At 42.0% G+C, this 13,417-nt stretch overlaps 1 protein-coding gene across 1 annotated transcript in view; it reads left to right on the forward strand.

Moving 5' to 3' along the window:
• LOC126214980 (guanine nucleotide-binding protein subunit alpha-14-like) overlaps positions 1-13,417 on the forward strand; it is a 104,168-nt gene that overhangs the window by 56,708 nt on the left and 34,043 nt on the right. Inside the window, exons 3-4 of the mRNA XM_049941612.1 lie at positions 6,777-6,931; positions 10,363-10,497. Of these exons, the coding sequence (XP_049797569.1) occupies positions 6,777-6,931; positions 10,363-10,497 (290 nt within the window). The remainder of the gene's footprint in view (positions 1-6,776; positions 6,932-10,362; positions 10,498-13,417) is intronic.

Raw genomic sequence — 13,417 nt, forward strand, 5'->3', positions numbered from 1 at the left:
GGAACATGCTGGCCACTCTAGTTGAGTGATGTCATTATCCTGAAGGAAGTCATTCACAAGATGTGGACGATGGGGATGTGAATTGTCATCCATGGAGACGAATGCCTAGCTAATATGCTGCCAATATGGTTGCAGGATGGCATAGATGTATTGTAGCGGCGCCCTCCATGACCACCAGCGACGCACGTCGGCCCCACATAATGCCACCCCAAAACAGCAGAGAACATCCACCTTGCTGCACTCGCTGGACAGTGTGTCTAAGATGTTCATCCTGACTGGGTTGCCACCAAACACGTCTCCGACGATAGTCTGGTTGAAGGCATATGTGACACTCGTTGGTGAAGAGAACGTGATGCCAATCCTGAGAGGTCCATTCGGCATGTTGTTGGGCACATCTGTACCACACTGCACGGTGCCGTGGTTGCAGAGATGGACCTTGCCATGGATGTCGGGAGTGAAGTTGAGCATCGTGCAGCGTATTGCGCACAGTTTGAGTCTTAACGTGATGTCCTGTTGCTACATGAAAAGTGTTATTCAACACGGTGGTGTTGCTGTCAGGGTTCCTCCGAGCCATAATCCATAGGTAGCAGCTATCCACTGCAGTAGTAGCCCTCGGGCGGCCAGAGCGAGGCATGTCATCGAAAGTTCCTGTCTCTCTGTATCTTATCCATGTCCGAACAACATTGCTTTGGTTCACTCTGAGATGCCTGGAGACTTCCCTTGTTGAGGGCCCTTCCTGGCACAAAGTAACAATGTGGACACGATCGAACCGTGGTATTGATGGTCTAGATGTGGTTGAACTACAGACAACACGAGTATTGTACCTTCTTCCTGGTGGAATGACTGAAACTGATGGGCCATTGGACCCTCTATGTCTAATAAGTGCTGCTAACGCACAGTTGTTTACTTCTTTGGGTGGGTTTAGTTACATCTCTGAACAGTAAAAGGGACTGCGTCTGTGATACAATATCCACAGCTAATGTCTGTCTTCACGAGTTCTGGGAACCGGGGTGATGCAATTTTTTTTTTATAGGTGTAATTCACTGAGCCATCAAAGACACAATTAGTATTTGTGAGTATCACTACATTGCCATCTATGGTGTTTTTAAGGCAAAGTCAAACCACATGGTGGTACAGCAAAATTTACTTCAAAGGAGGTAGCCTGCAATGCTGTAGTTATAAAGTTGTAATTATCACATCGAAAAAAAAAATTCATAATTAATGTTTAGTTTTTTTCTAGAGATGTGTGTAAATTATCCACACCACGGTACTATCAGGCACTGATTGAGTGGCAAAACAAAGTGACACAGCACGTTAATAAAGTGAAGCATGATACATTAATTCGTTATCAGCAACAGTGGAAATGTACCAAGCTATTTCTGTTTGAACCAGTTAGCTAAAGGAGTCTTCTGTATTGGCCTACGCAGCTGCAACATTTTCACTTCTATCGAGGACTCCTATACGATAGTTTGTATTGTGAGGGTGGGTGCGGGGGGTGGGGAGCTAAACCTGGGGGTATGGAGTATTTTTAACATTTTGGAAGCTGAATGGTAACTTGTTAGTAGCCACAAAAAAAGTGTTGTTCTGGTCCTGTGAAAAACTCTTCATAATAGTGACTTTTAAATCATTTTCTGGAAAGAAAAACAGCCGACTACACTATATTTTTTCTTTCCCTGAGAGCCAGGGGGAGGTCACGGCCTCCCCTCTCCCGAGCACGGGTGCCCTTGACTGCTACCGAAAGTGAATTACCGTGCAATGCTCCACTTTATTAATATCATGTGCCATTTTCTTTTGGTACAATACCAGAAAAACTGAAAATATCTGAGGTAACCACATTTTCTTTAAGAAATATGACAAACATAAAAGAAAATTTCAGTCTGATCTCTTTCCTACCTGTGTTCTTAAAGACAATAGAAAAGGCTATCATCAATAAGGCCATAAATTTACTGAGCAAATCAAAATTTAATTTTTGAATAACATAATGGTTTTTAACAAACAAATCCATGAGTGTACCAGCTGCTCAATTCCTTGTTGAACTGATCTGTGGCATGGAAGAAAAGGACATATTATCCTATCTCAGCCTTGAAAAAGCTTTTAAATGGGTCAGTATTACAATATTGCTAGATAAATTGTGGAATCCTGGAATTAGAAGTACTACCTGTGAACTGATAAAATATCTCTGCTTTTTTATATCAGGTGTTGTCAGGCACATTTCTCTGCTTTTTCTGCAGTTATTTGCAATTTTGTTTTTATATTGTGTAGCTGGGCTCAGCCCAAACAATTACAGCTCATCACGTCTTTCACATAACTTCCATTGTCAACGGAAAGCATACAGAGTAGGTTTGTTTCTCATTACAAACAAAATCATATTTTACATGCCCATTCAATAGAGTGCTCACAAATTAGTCTACTGCTATATCTGGTTTAGCAATATGTATTAATAGGAACAGTAAAACACGACGAATACACATCAATCCAGCAGCGACTCAGTAGCGCTGCATGCTTTGTTGTAGCAGTCAGTGTGGGCCAGGATGGTGCTGAAGCTCCTGGAATACTGCTGCTGGTTATTCCTCATGTCTTACTGTCTGTTAGTACATAGTGATAAAATGAATATTGCACTAGACAAATCTGAGACTGCTCTATCAAAAGGGCACATGAAATACTCTTCAAAAAACATTTTGTTTGTAACAGGAAACAAATGGATGTTTTCCATCATTAAAGACCTAATGACCAGTATTTGTTTCAGCTGACTACAGCTAAACAATACAAAAACAAAATTGCAAATAACTGCAGAAGCAGCAGAAAAAATGTGCCTGATGACTCTTAGGAGAGACATCATTTAATATACTTTATGAAATACTGTGGACATATGCATAGTTACCGGGGTGAAAACAGAATTGAATGTAACATTTCTTGGAATACTGATTCATAAAAACATGAGATGGGATTCATTGACAGAGGTGCTGTGTGGCATGGAGACAAGTCCTTGGTAATTTTCTAGATGTTTGTGGCACCAGACAGACAAGTCAAAAAATTCCCATAAATTAGAGGCCGGTGGTTTTGGGCGCGGAGCTGGTGCACAAAAGCATGTCAGATGTGTTCCACTGGGTCCGTAACGTGCAAATTTGATGGCTGGCATCAACACGAGTTAATTATCGTGCTTCTCACACCACTGAATAATGATTATGCCATTATGCTGTCATGACGCAGATAGTTACCTCGCTCGAAGATGCCATTGCTTTTGCAGTAGCAGGCAAACAGCTAACTGGTATCATTTGTCCCGAGATGCTCATTCCCAGGAGCCGGGCCACGAAAGTCTGCCCCTTGTCAAAGTCACTCGTGTCAAAGGAATGTTCATTTTGTCACTAGAATGGTTCCTAAGGGAGGGCAGTTTTTGCCATGGGGTTATTATCACTTATGGTGACATGTCAGTTCCACCTAAAATATGTTTATCTTAAGTTGCTGGTGATTGCAGTCACTCCCATCCATTTCCTCACATTTGTTTAGTACAGCCCAGACTTGTAACACATGCGGACCAGTGCAATAGTTTCATTTCCATTCAATGTAACATTTCTTTATTTTCTGCAACTGTTGCCCAACAGAGCCTTATGCATGTTCCATGTTGGTGGCACGCCTATAAAGCTTTCCCTTAAAACGGTTGACGTATATCAGTGCCTGTCGACAGCTTAGGGTCCTGATTTAATTATCATTTCATTCTAAGAGAGATGCACGGTCACCAATGGTATCCGTTATTTCGGACATGTCCGAAAGAACAGATACCATCTTCTTATGGTTGGGATATTTTTTCTTGTCACTCAGCTCTCTACTGACTTTGTGCCATTTCATCTGTTCTCTAGTGTCTTGGAATGTATCTCTGCCCAAAATTATAAATGGGCTGAGGTAGTTAAAAGTCTTAGTTTGCTGGATGGCTGGTTTTCTCTGATAATGGCACCACTAACCTAAAATCCACATTCTATATACTCAGTCTATTTGATGTTTCAGTTGGCGCTATTATTGCTTAAATTGTTTTTCCACCTCAGCATCTGAATGTCGAGATCGCAGCAGATTCTCCTGGTGAGAAGTGCATTGTTGGCAATAACATCATCTCACAAGGAATGAGAACCTAGATGACCAGTACTGTTGTTTGATGTATAGAAGAACTGTGCTAGTTACAAAGTCCTGTTGGATATTAAGTATTTGTAATTTTCTCTTTCTAAGAAAGAAAAAAAGAAAGAAACAACAACAATAAAATCAACTTCAATAGAAGAAATGAACACAGATAGAATAAGAAACTTCCTGGCAGATTAAAACTGTGTGCCGGACCGAGACTCGAACTCGTGACCTTTGCCTTTCGCAGGCAAGTGCTCTACCACCTGAGCTACCCAAGCATGGCTCCCACCCAGTTCTCACAACTTTACTTCTACCAGTTCCTCGTCTCCTACCTACCAAACTTTCCAGAAGCTCTCCTGCAAACCTTGCAGAACTAGCACTCCTGAAAGAAAGGATATTGCGGACACATGGCTTAGCCACAGCCTAGGGGATGTTTGCAGAATGAGATTTACTCTACAGCAGAGTGTGCACTGATATGAAACTTCCTGGCACATTAAAACTGTGTGCCAGACCAAGACTCAAACTCGGGTCCTTTGCCTTTTGCGGGCAAGTGCTCAACCATCTGAGCTACCCAAGCACGACTCCCGCCCCGTCGTCACAATTTTAATCTGCCAGGAAGTTTCATATCAGCGTACACTCTGCTGCAGAGTGAAAATCTCATTCTGGAGAGATAGAATAATTATATAAATTACATATAATTTAAAGAATTGTATGTCATATTCAAAACATTACAATATATCTGTTGATTCTAATACACTGACAGAAGAAAACTGCAACACCAAAAAATTAATTAATGTAAAGTAACTAAATTATAGGAATAAATTTGTCTATGTAACATATTTAAGTGTTTAATATTGCAAGACGACCGGTTAATGTAAGTGTGAGGTAAGCCATCGAAACTGTGAACTGCTGGTACATTAATAGCTAGTGTAACCACCAGAATGTTGAATGCAAGCATGCAGACATGCATGTATTGTGCTGTACAGGTGCTGGGTGTCAGTTTGTGGGCTGGAGTTCCAGGCCTGTTCCACTTGGTCAGGAAGGCAGGGATGGTTAATGCTGGGTGTGAATACTGCTCTGGAGTTGTCAACCGATGATGTACCGTATGTGCCCAATTGGAGACAGATCTGGTGATCGAGCATTCCGAGGCAACATATCGATATTCTGTAGAGCGTATTGGGTTACAACAGTGGTATGTGGGGAGTGTTATCCTGTCGGAACAAATTTGTAGTCTGGGTGTATGGGATAATCAAGAAAGTGCACCTGCTGTGATACGCAATCGCACCTCGGACCGTAACTCCAGCTGTAGGTCCAGTGTGTCTAGCACACGGACAGGTTGGCTGCAAGCCCTCAACTGACCTCCTTTTAACCGACACACAGCCATCAGTGGCACCGATGCAGAACCGACTTTCATCGGAAAACACAACAGACCTCCACCTCCAGTGAGCTCTCGTTTGGCACCACTGAAGTCGCAAATGGTGGTGGTTTGGGGTCAGTGGGTTGCACATTACAGGGCTCCTGGCTGAGAATTTTCTTCAAAGTAACCAACTTGTAACAGTTCACTGTGTCACTGTGGTGCCAACTGCTGTGCAGATTGCTGCTGCAGATGCAGTACGATGCACCAGAGCCGTATGCTGAACGTGAGGGTTTTCCATCTCGGTAGTGCCACGTGGCCATTCGGAGCCCAGTCTTCTTGCGACTGTACATTCTTCTGACCACCGCTGCCAGCAATTGTGAACAGTGGCTACATTCTGTAAGTCTCTCTGCAGTACCACAGAAGAAGAACATCCGACTTCTCATAGTTTTATTTCACGACCTCATTCGAAGCGGTGTCGGTAATGGTGCCTTTGTCACCTTAATGCCAATCCTGACTAACACAAAATCACTGTGTCCAACCTCAGAGGTAACTAAAACTTATGGACTGTTACAACATGTATTTAAGGCAAACATGATTTGTATCCTCAGGCAACTGGTGCAAAATTCGAATAGTCATCACCTTTCAGATATAGAAATATCCCTAGCAACTTTCATTTATGTTGCACAACTCCTTCTTTGTGTAGCGATTTTTTTCTCTCGTTGTATCAGCTTGTGCAGCATATTCAAAATAATTTTGTATTAAATAAAACTTTGTTATTATCATCATTATCATTATTATTTACTTCATTACTCTGACGTCTACAGACCATGATAAGCTTCTAACCTTTATGATTGATGTTCTCAGATTTTATTGTTTTTGTTACCATGATGTTTTTCTTCAAGCACGCCATTCATCTGACAATTTAGCGCCACTTGTTCATTTCTCTTCTAAAGATGTTGTGATGGTGCAAATCTTCTGATTCACCAATTTTGTGTAGATCTTTTTTTGACATTCATCTATCACAGCATTCTTTGTTTTCAGTTTTGAGTTAAAGGTGCATTTAGTTCACTTGGAATCATTCATTCTTCTTATGTGCTCATAAAACTGAACTCTTCACTTCATTGTTGTTGTTGGAAATCATCCTCTGAAAAATGTTAATAACAAAAGTGATGTATCCGATAATATACAGTTAATGTTAAAAAGTAAAAAAAAGAGTAATAACAGTTTTGTGCAGATAACATCGCAATCAATTTATTTATTTAGTATTCTGATGAAGTAATGTCTCTAATTTTAAGTAAAATATTTACAGGAATGTGCAAGAAGAATCATGGACATTAACGTAGGAAATGTGACTGAAATGAATGATGAACTTTTGGCAGCTATCAAAGAGGTCTGGAATGACGCGAATGTACAAATTTGCTACGATCGTCGAGATGAGCTATACCTCCTGGATTCCACAAAATAGTAAGAAGAACTAAGTTTACTTATTAATAATGATATTTTGAACCTTCTAAATTATTGTAGCTCTAACAGACTTGACTACAGAAATTAAAAATCTCTCTTCATGAAATTCTCAATTTTTGAAATTATAATGTAATTGTATGGATAAAAAACTCACTCTGTATTATCCTGGTCTTTAATGTATTAATCAGCTACTTCGACAAGGCTACGACTTCCTAAAAATCGTGCCCCGAAATGAGGCCCATTCTGTCAGATATTTTGCCCACCACACCTAGAATAGCTTTCTGTCGACATCTCAATCTCCACAGTATCCTTGTCTGACTGTGTGCTCCTTCTTCTCTCATCCCCCTACCCAATGGCTCCTACTCCTGTGACTTGCCCTATGCACCCTTCTTCCGTCAACTATACCAGCCCTGTAAGTGTCAAAACATATACTACCAAAGGGAGAGCCACCTGTGAAACAACAACACATATTGTGTATCAGCTGCTATGTAAACACTGTTCAACCCTTTGCATCGGCACGACCGTCGGCAAGTTCTCAATGAGGATGAACGGGCGTAGGCAGATGGTGTACACTGGCAACACAAAATATCCTGTTGCAGAGCGTGACAATTGTGACCTCGGTACCTGCTTCACCACACATGCCATCTGGATTCTTCCCCCGACATGTTTCTCAGATCTCCACAGGTGATAATTGGCACTACAACAAATCCTCAGTTTTCGCCACCCACCTTGCCTTAATTTATGTTAATATCTCCACCATCAGCATTTCTTCACAGTGTCTATTCTTTTCTTCAATCCCTTTTAGTTTTCTATATCTTTCATTTTCTGACCTGTCTAGTTTTCGCTGTTCCATCCCACCTCTGTCACATACAATGCACTTAGCTTTCTGCTCTTATTAACTAATGCATGATGTTTTGGTAGTAATCTCTATCTTGTGTATTGCCCTCTCTTCCATCTTTAAGCTCTCAGGCTTTCTAATCTCATTTGGTGCAGTCTCCAGTAATCATCCTTTCCTTCTCATCACGTCCAGTAAGTCACTTTTACCTGGGGTTCTGGGTGACTTTTCTGAACTCTCCATCTTTCCCTGAACCTCACCAGTTCTTTTCCTTCATCCATCTTCCTTCCCCTTCAACCCTTCTGCCAGAATAAGGAGATACTGGCTCTGAAGCCTTGCAAATTTAAATACTTTTATATGTGTGTTCGCCTGCTGAGGCCTCGTGAGTAGGTTTTTATCCATCCAATTACATTACGAGGTGCATTCAAGTTCTAAGGCCTCTGATTTCTTTTCTAATTAACTACTCACCCGAAATCGATGAAACTGGCGTTACTTCTCGACGTAATCGCCCTGCAGACGTACACATTTTTCACAATGCTGACGCCATGATTCCATGGCAGCGGCGAAGGCTTCTTTAGGAGTCTGTTTTGACCACTGGAAAATCGCTGAGGCAATAGCAGCACGGCTGGTGAATGTGCGGCCACGGAGAGTGTCTTTCATTGTTGGAAAAAGCCAAAAGTCACTAGGAGCCAGGTCAGGTGAGTAGGGAGCACGAGGAATCACTTCAAAGTTGTTATCACGAAGAAACTGTTGCGTAACGTTAGCTCGATGTGCAGGTGCGTTGTCTTGGTGAAACAGCACACGCGCAGCCCTTCCTGGACGTTTTTGTTGCAGTGTAGGAAGGAATTTGTTCTTCAAAACATTTTTGTAGTATGCACCTGTTACCGTAGTGCCCTTTGGAACGCAATGGGTAAGGATTACGCCCTCGCTGTCCAAGAACATGGACACCATCATTTTTTCAGCCCTGGCGGTTACCCGAAATTTTTTTGGTGGCGGTGAATCTGTGTGCTTCCATTGAGCTGACTGGCGCTTTGTTTCTGGATTGAAAAATGGCATCCACGTCTCATCCATTGTCACAACCGACGAAAAGAAAGTCCCATTCGCGCTGTCATTGCGCATCAACATTGCTCGGCAACATGCCACACGGGCAGCCGTGTGGTCGTCCGTCAGCATTCGTGGCACCCACCTGGATGACACTTTTCGCATTTTCAGGTCGTCATGCAGGATTGTGTGCACAGAACCCACAGAAATGCCAACTCTGGAGGCGATCTGTTCAACAGTCATTCGGCGATCCCCCAAAACAATTCTCTCCACTTTCTCGATCGTGTCTTCAGACCGGCTTGTGCGAGCCCGAGGTTGTTTCGGTTTGTTGTCACACGATGTTCTGCCTTCATTAAACTGTCGCACCCACGAACGCACTTTCAACACATCCATAACTCCATCACCACATGTCTCCTTCAACTGTCGATGAATTTCAATTGGTTTCACACCACGCAAATTCAGAAAACGAATGATTGCACGCTGTTCAAGTAAGGAAAACGTCACCATTTTAAGTATTTAAAACAGTTCTCATTCTCGCCGCTGGCAGTAAAATTCCATCTGCTGTACTGTGCTGCCATCTCTGGGAAATATTGACAATTAACGCAGCCTCATTTTAAAACAATGCGCATGTTTCTATCTCTTTCCAGTCCGGAGAAAAAAAATCGGACGCCTTAGAACTTGAATGCACTTCGTATATCTACATACAATTCCGTACTCCTTAGAGGAGACAAAAGGATTAATTACTGAAATGTAAGCCGGCCATGGTGGCCAAGCGGTTCTAGGTGCTTCAGTTCAGAACCGCGCAACTGCTATGCTCGCAGGTTCAAATCCTGCCTCGGGCATGGGTGTTGTGTGATGTCCTTAGGTTAGTTAGGTTTAAGTAGTTCTGAGTACTAGAGGACTGATGACCTCAGATGTTAAGTCCCATAGTGCTCAGAGCCATTTGAACCATTTTTTTCTTTGGTTGTCATCTGTGGCACCCTTACAGCACAGTGCTATGTCAACAATATTCTATACCCAATTTTGTTTCCCCTCATGGAAAGCTATCGTGGGCTTTCATGCAACAACATAATGGCCACCTGCACATGGTGAGACATTTTACTGCTTGTCTTTGTGTTTGCCAAACCCTTCCTTGGCCGATAGGGTCACTGGATCTCTCCCAAATTGAGAATGTTTGAAGCATTGTGGGCAGGGTCCTCCAAATAGCTTGAGATTTTTATGCTCTAACCCACCAGCTGGACTTAATTTGGAACAGTATCCCTCATGAGAACATCCAACAACTCTATCAATCAGTGCCAAACTGTATAAGGACCAGAGGTTGACCAACACGTTATTCAATTGCTCATTTATATAACTCCTTCATGGTGTATGTCTACACCCTCCCCTCCCTCCCTCCCTCCCCCCCCCCTGCACACACACACACACACACAAACACACACACACACACACACACACACACACACACACACATCTTTTTTTAGTGTATTACACAACAGGTAATTTGAAAACCAGAGTTTATGACAGTTTAACAACTTGGAGCTCTGCCTTTTTTCAGCTACATGGAGAGGCTCGACATTATAGGGGCTGCCGGTTACATCCCTACAGTGCAGGACGTTGTGAGATCCCGGAGCCCCACAACCAGCATCGTCGAGTACAGGGTGCCTGTCGAGAACTATGATAGGAAGCTCTGGTAAGCAGATATGTCCAGCCCTGATTTTCACTGTGGATGTTGCATTTTCAGTAGCATATTTTATTCATTCACACTAGTACACACTACTGGAGAATTCTGATGACACCTGGCAGTGTAAGTGGTTAGGAAGGACAGGATGAGAGAGACCCACATATTGTGAGGATAAAGGGAGATAAAGTGTTTCGGTTGGTAAAGGAAGTCTAGTGTCTGACATCTGAGGTTGAAGGAAGTGGACCTCTTACCACAGAAATATCATCACTGTATGATGTAGCACAGGTTGCATGCTTGCAACATTTGTCCTACTGGGAGTTTGACTACGATGCAGATAAGAAGTACAACTCAACGATAAAAAATAATAAACATTGATTAATATAAAATACACTCATCTGCTTAACTTTAAGTGAGGTTGTTAAAGTCCTACATACTGATCTAATCTAACACAGTGAAATGAACTATCTACGAGGGTCACTCCAAAAGAAATGCACACTATTTTTTTTTTAAATCCATCTTTTATTCTATATGTTTAAAAGTTTTACAGTGGGCAGATACATCCTTTGGAAATAATATTTTCATTTCTCCACATAATTTCCATCCTTCTCAACTGCCTTACGCCATCATGGAACCAGCGGCTGTATACCGGCACATGGTAAAATTCTGGACCAACCTGTTGGAGCCACTGTTTGGCAGCTTGCACAAGGGAGTCATCTTCTTCAAACTTGTTCCACAAAGAGAGTCTTTCACTTTGCCAAAGGGATGATAGTCACACGGAGCCAGGTCAGGACTGTAAGGTGGGTGTTTCAGTGTTGTCCATCCGAGTTTTGTGATCGCTTCCACGGTTTTTTAACTGACATGTGGCCGTGCATTGTCGTGCAACAGCAAAACATCCTGCTTTTGCCAATATGGTCAAACATGGCTCAGTTGAGCTTGAAGTTTCTTCAGTGCCATCACATATGTATCAGAATTTATAGTGGTTCCACTTGGCATTATGTCCACAAGCAAGAGTCCTTCAGAATCGAAAAATACCATAGACATAACTTTTCCAGCAGAAGGTGTGGTTTTGAATTGTTTTTTTCTTGGGTGAGTTTTCATGATGCCACTCCATTGATTGCCTCTTCATCTCTGGTGAAAAATGATGGAGCCATGTTTCATCACCTGTCAAAATTCTTCCAAGAAATTCATCTCCACCATTCTCGTACTGTTCCAAAAGTTTGCTGCATACCATTTTTCTTTTGTTTCTTTGTGAGCCACTGTCAATATCCTGGAAACCCACCTGGCACAAACCTTTTTCAACACCAACACTTTCAGTATTCGTCAACCACTTCCTTCCCCTATCCCAACGAAGCGTGACAATTTGGTGACAGTTCGTTCACTGTGATGTGTCTGTCAGCAGTCACGAATTCGTTAACTCTCTGCACATTGTCTGGAGTGTGTGCAGTATGAGGTCTGCCGCTGTGAGGACAATCCTCAATAAGGCCTTGCCCACTTTCATCACGTAACCAACTTGCCCACTGACTAATTGTACTGCGATCGACAGCATCTCCGTACACCTTTTTCAACCTCTTGTGGATGTTTCCACTGTCTCATTTTCACAGCACAGGAATTCTATGAACGAACGTCAAGTGTAGCAGCCATCTCGAAGACATGCTGTGACGGTGCCACTCACAGGAACAGGTTGAACTAAGTTTGAAAACAAGCGGGAAGGATGTATCTACACACTGTAAAACTTTCACTCGTGCAGAATGAAAACTGTATTTTTACAAAAATAGTGTGCATTTCTTTTGGAGTGACCCTTGTAATCTATGGAGTTCTGTCTGGACTGCTGTCTTTCACACTTTTTAAGTTGAGTATTGAATCTGAATTTCTGTAGGCACTGGGCATTTAACTATCTCACAATCACTCATAAATATCAGCTTGCTGCTACGGTGCAACTGCCAGTAGTGTCGGCACTGTAGACTGTGTGATGAAACAGGACTTCTCAAATAACAGTATAACTAGAAATGACTGTGCTCGTCACAATAACAGTGGAGGAATCCTGACACATCAGCCCTGGTTTCTCTTGCAAATAAGTCTGAAGATAACTGAAACCAAGAATATTTAACTTTTCTCAGAATTAAATGGATATGAAGGCCACACGTGTAAGCAAATCTCAGGAAACTGTAACGTGGTACGTATTCACACAGCTGCCAAAATCAAATGTCTCTCCTCTACAAAAGTCAGGGGATAGTAATGTGCACATATACAGATGGCAGTACCATTTTGTGCACAGGGTACAAAAGGGCAGTGCATTGGTGGAGCTGTCATTTGTACTCAGTGATCCATTTGAAAAGGTTTCTGGTGTTATTATCGTCACATGGTGGTAATTAATAGCCTCTGAATGGGGAATTCTAGTTGGAGCTAGATGCATGGAACATAACATTTTGGAAATCGTCAGGAAATTCAGTGTTCTGAGACCCACAGTGTCAAGAATGTGCAGAGAATATCACATTTCAGGCACTACCTCTCATCGTGGACAATGCAGTGGCCGACAGCCTTCATTTAATGACTGAGGCCAGCAGTGTTTGTGTAGTGTTGTCAGTGCAAGTTCAGCCACTGTGTCTTTTCTAACGTAGCCATTGCATCGAAATATAACAATGTTTAACATTAACTGAATTTTCTGTTAGTGCTTGGCAGTACACAATAATAATGTTAATTAGGAAAACATGTCCTAATGTTGTTCAGCAAAATTATGTTTATCTGGTAATGAAGTGGCTTTTGGTTTCTTAGCACATTTTCAGTTGTCACCTGATGATGGCATAAGAATCTGAAAGACAGATCATGATCAAATAAACATGATTTTTCGAAACATTAGCAAGTGTTTTCCTATTTACTATTACAACAAGATTTAATGGTTTATTCAAAAATTAGATCAGCAGGTGATTTA

Source organism: Schistocerca nitens, chromosome 12, assembly GCF_023898315.1.
Source record: "Schistocerca nitens isolate TAMUIC-IGC-003100 chromosome 12, iqSchNite1.1, whole genome shotgun sequence".
Taxonomy (NCBI): Eukaryota; Metazoa; Arthropoda; class Insecta; order Orthoptera; family Acrididae; genus Schistocerca; species Schistocerca nitens.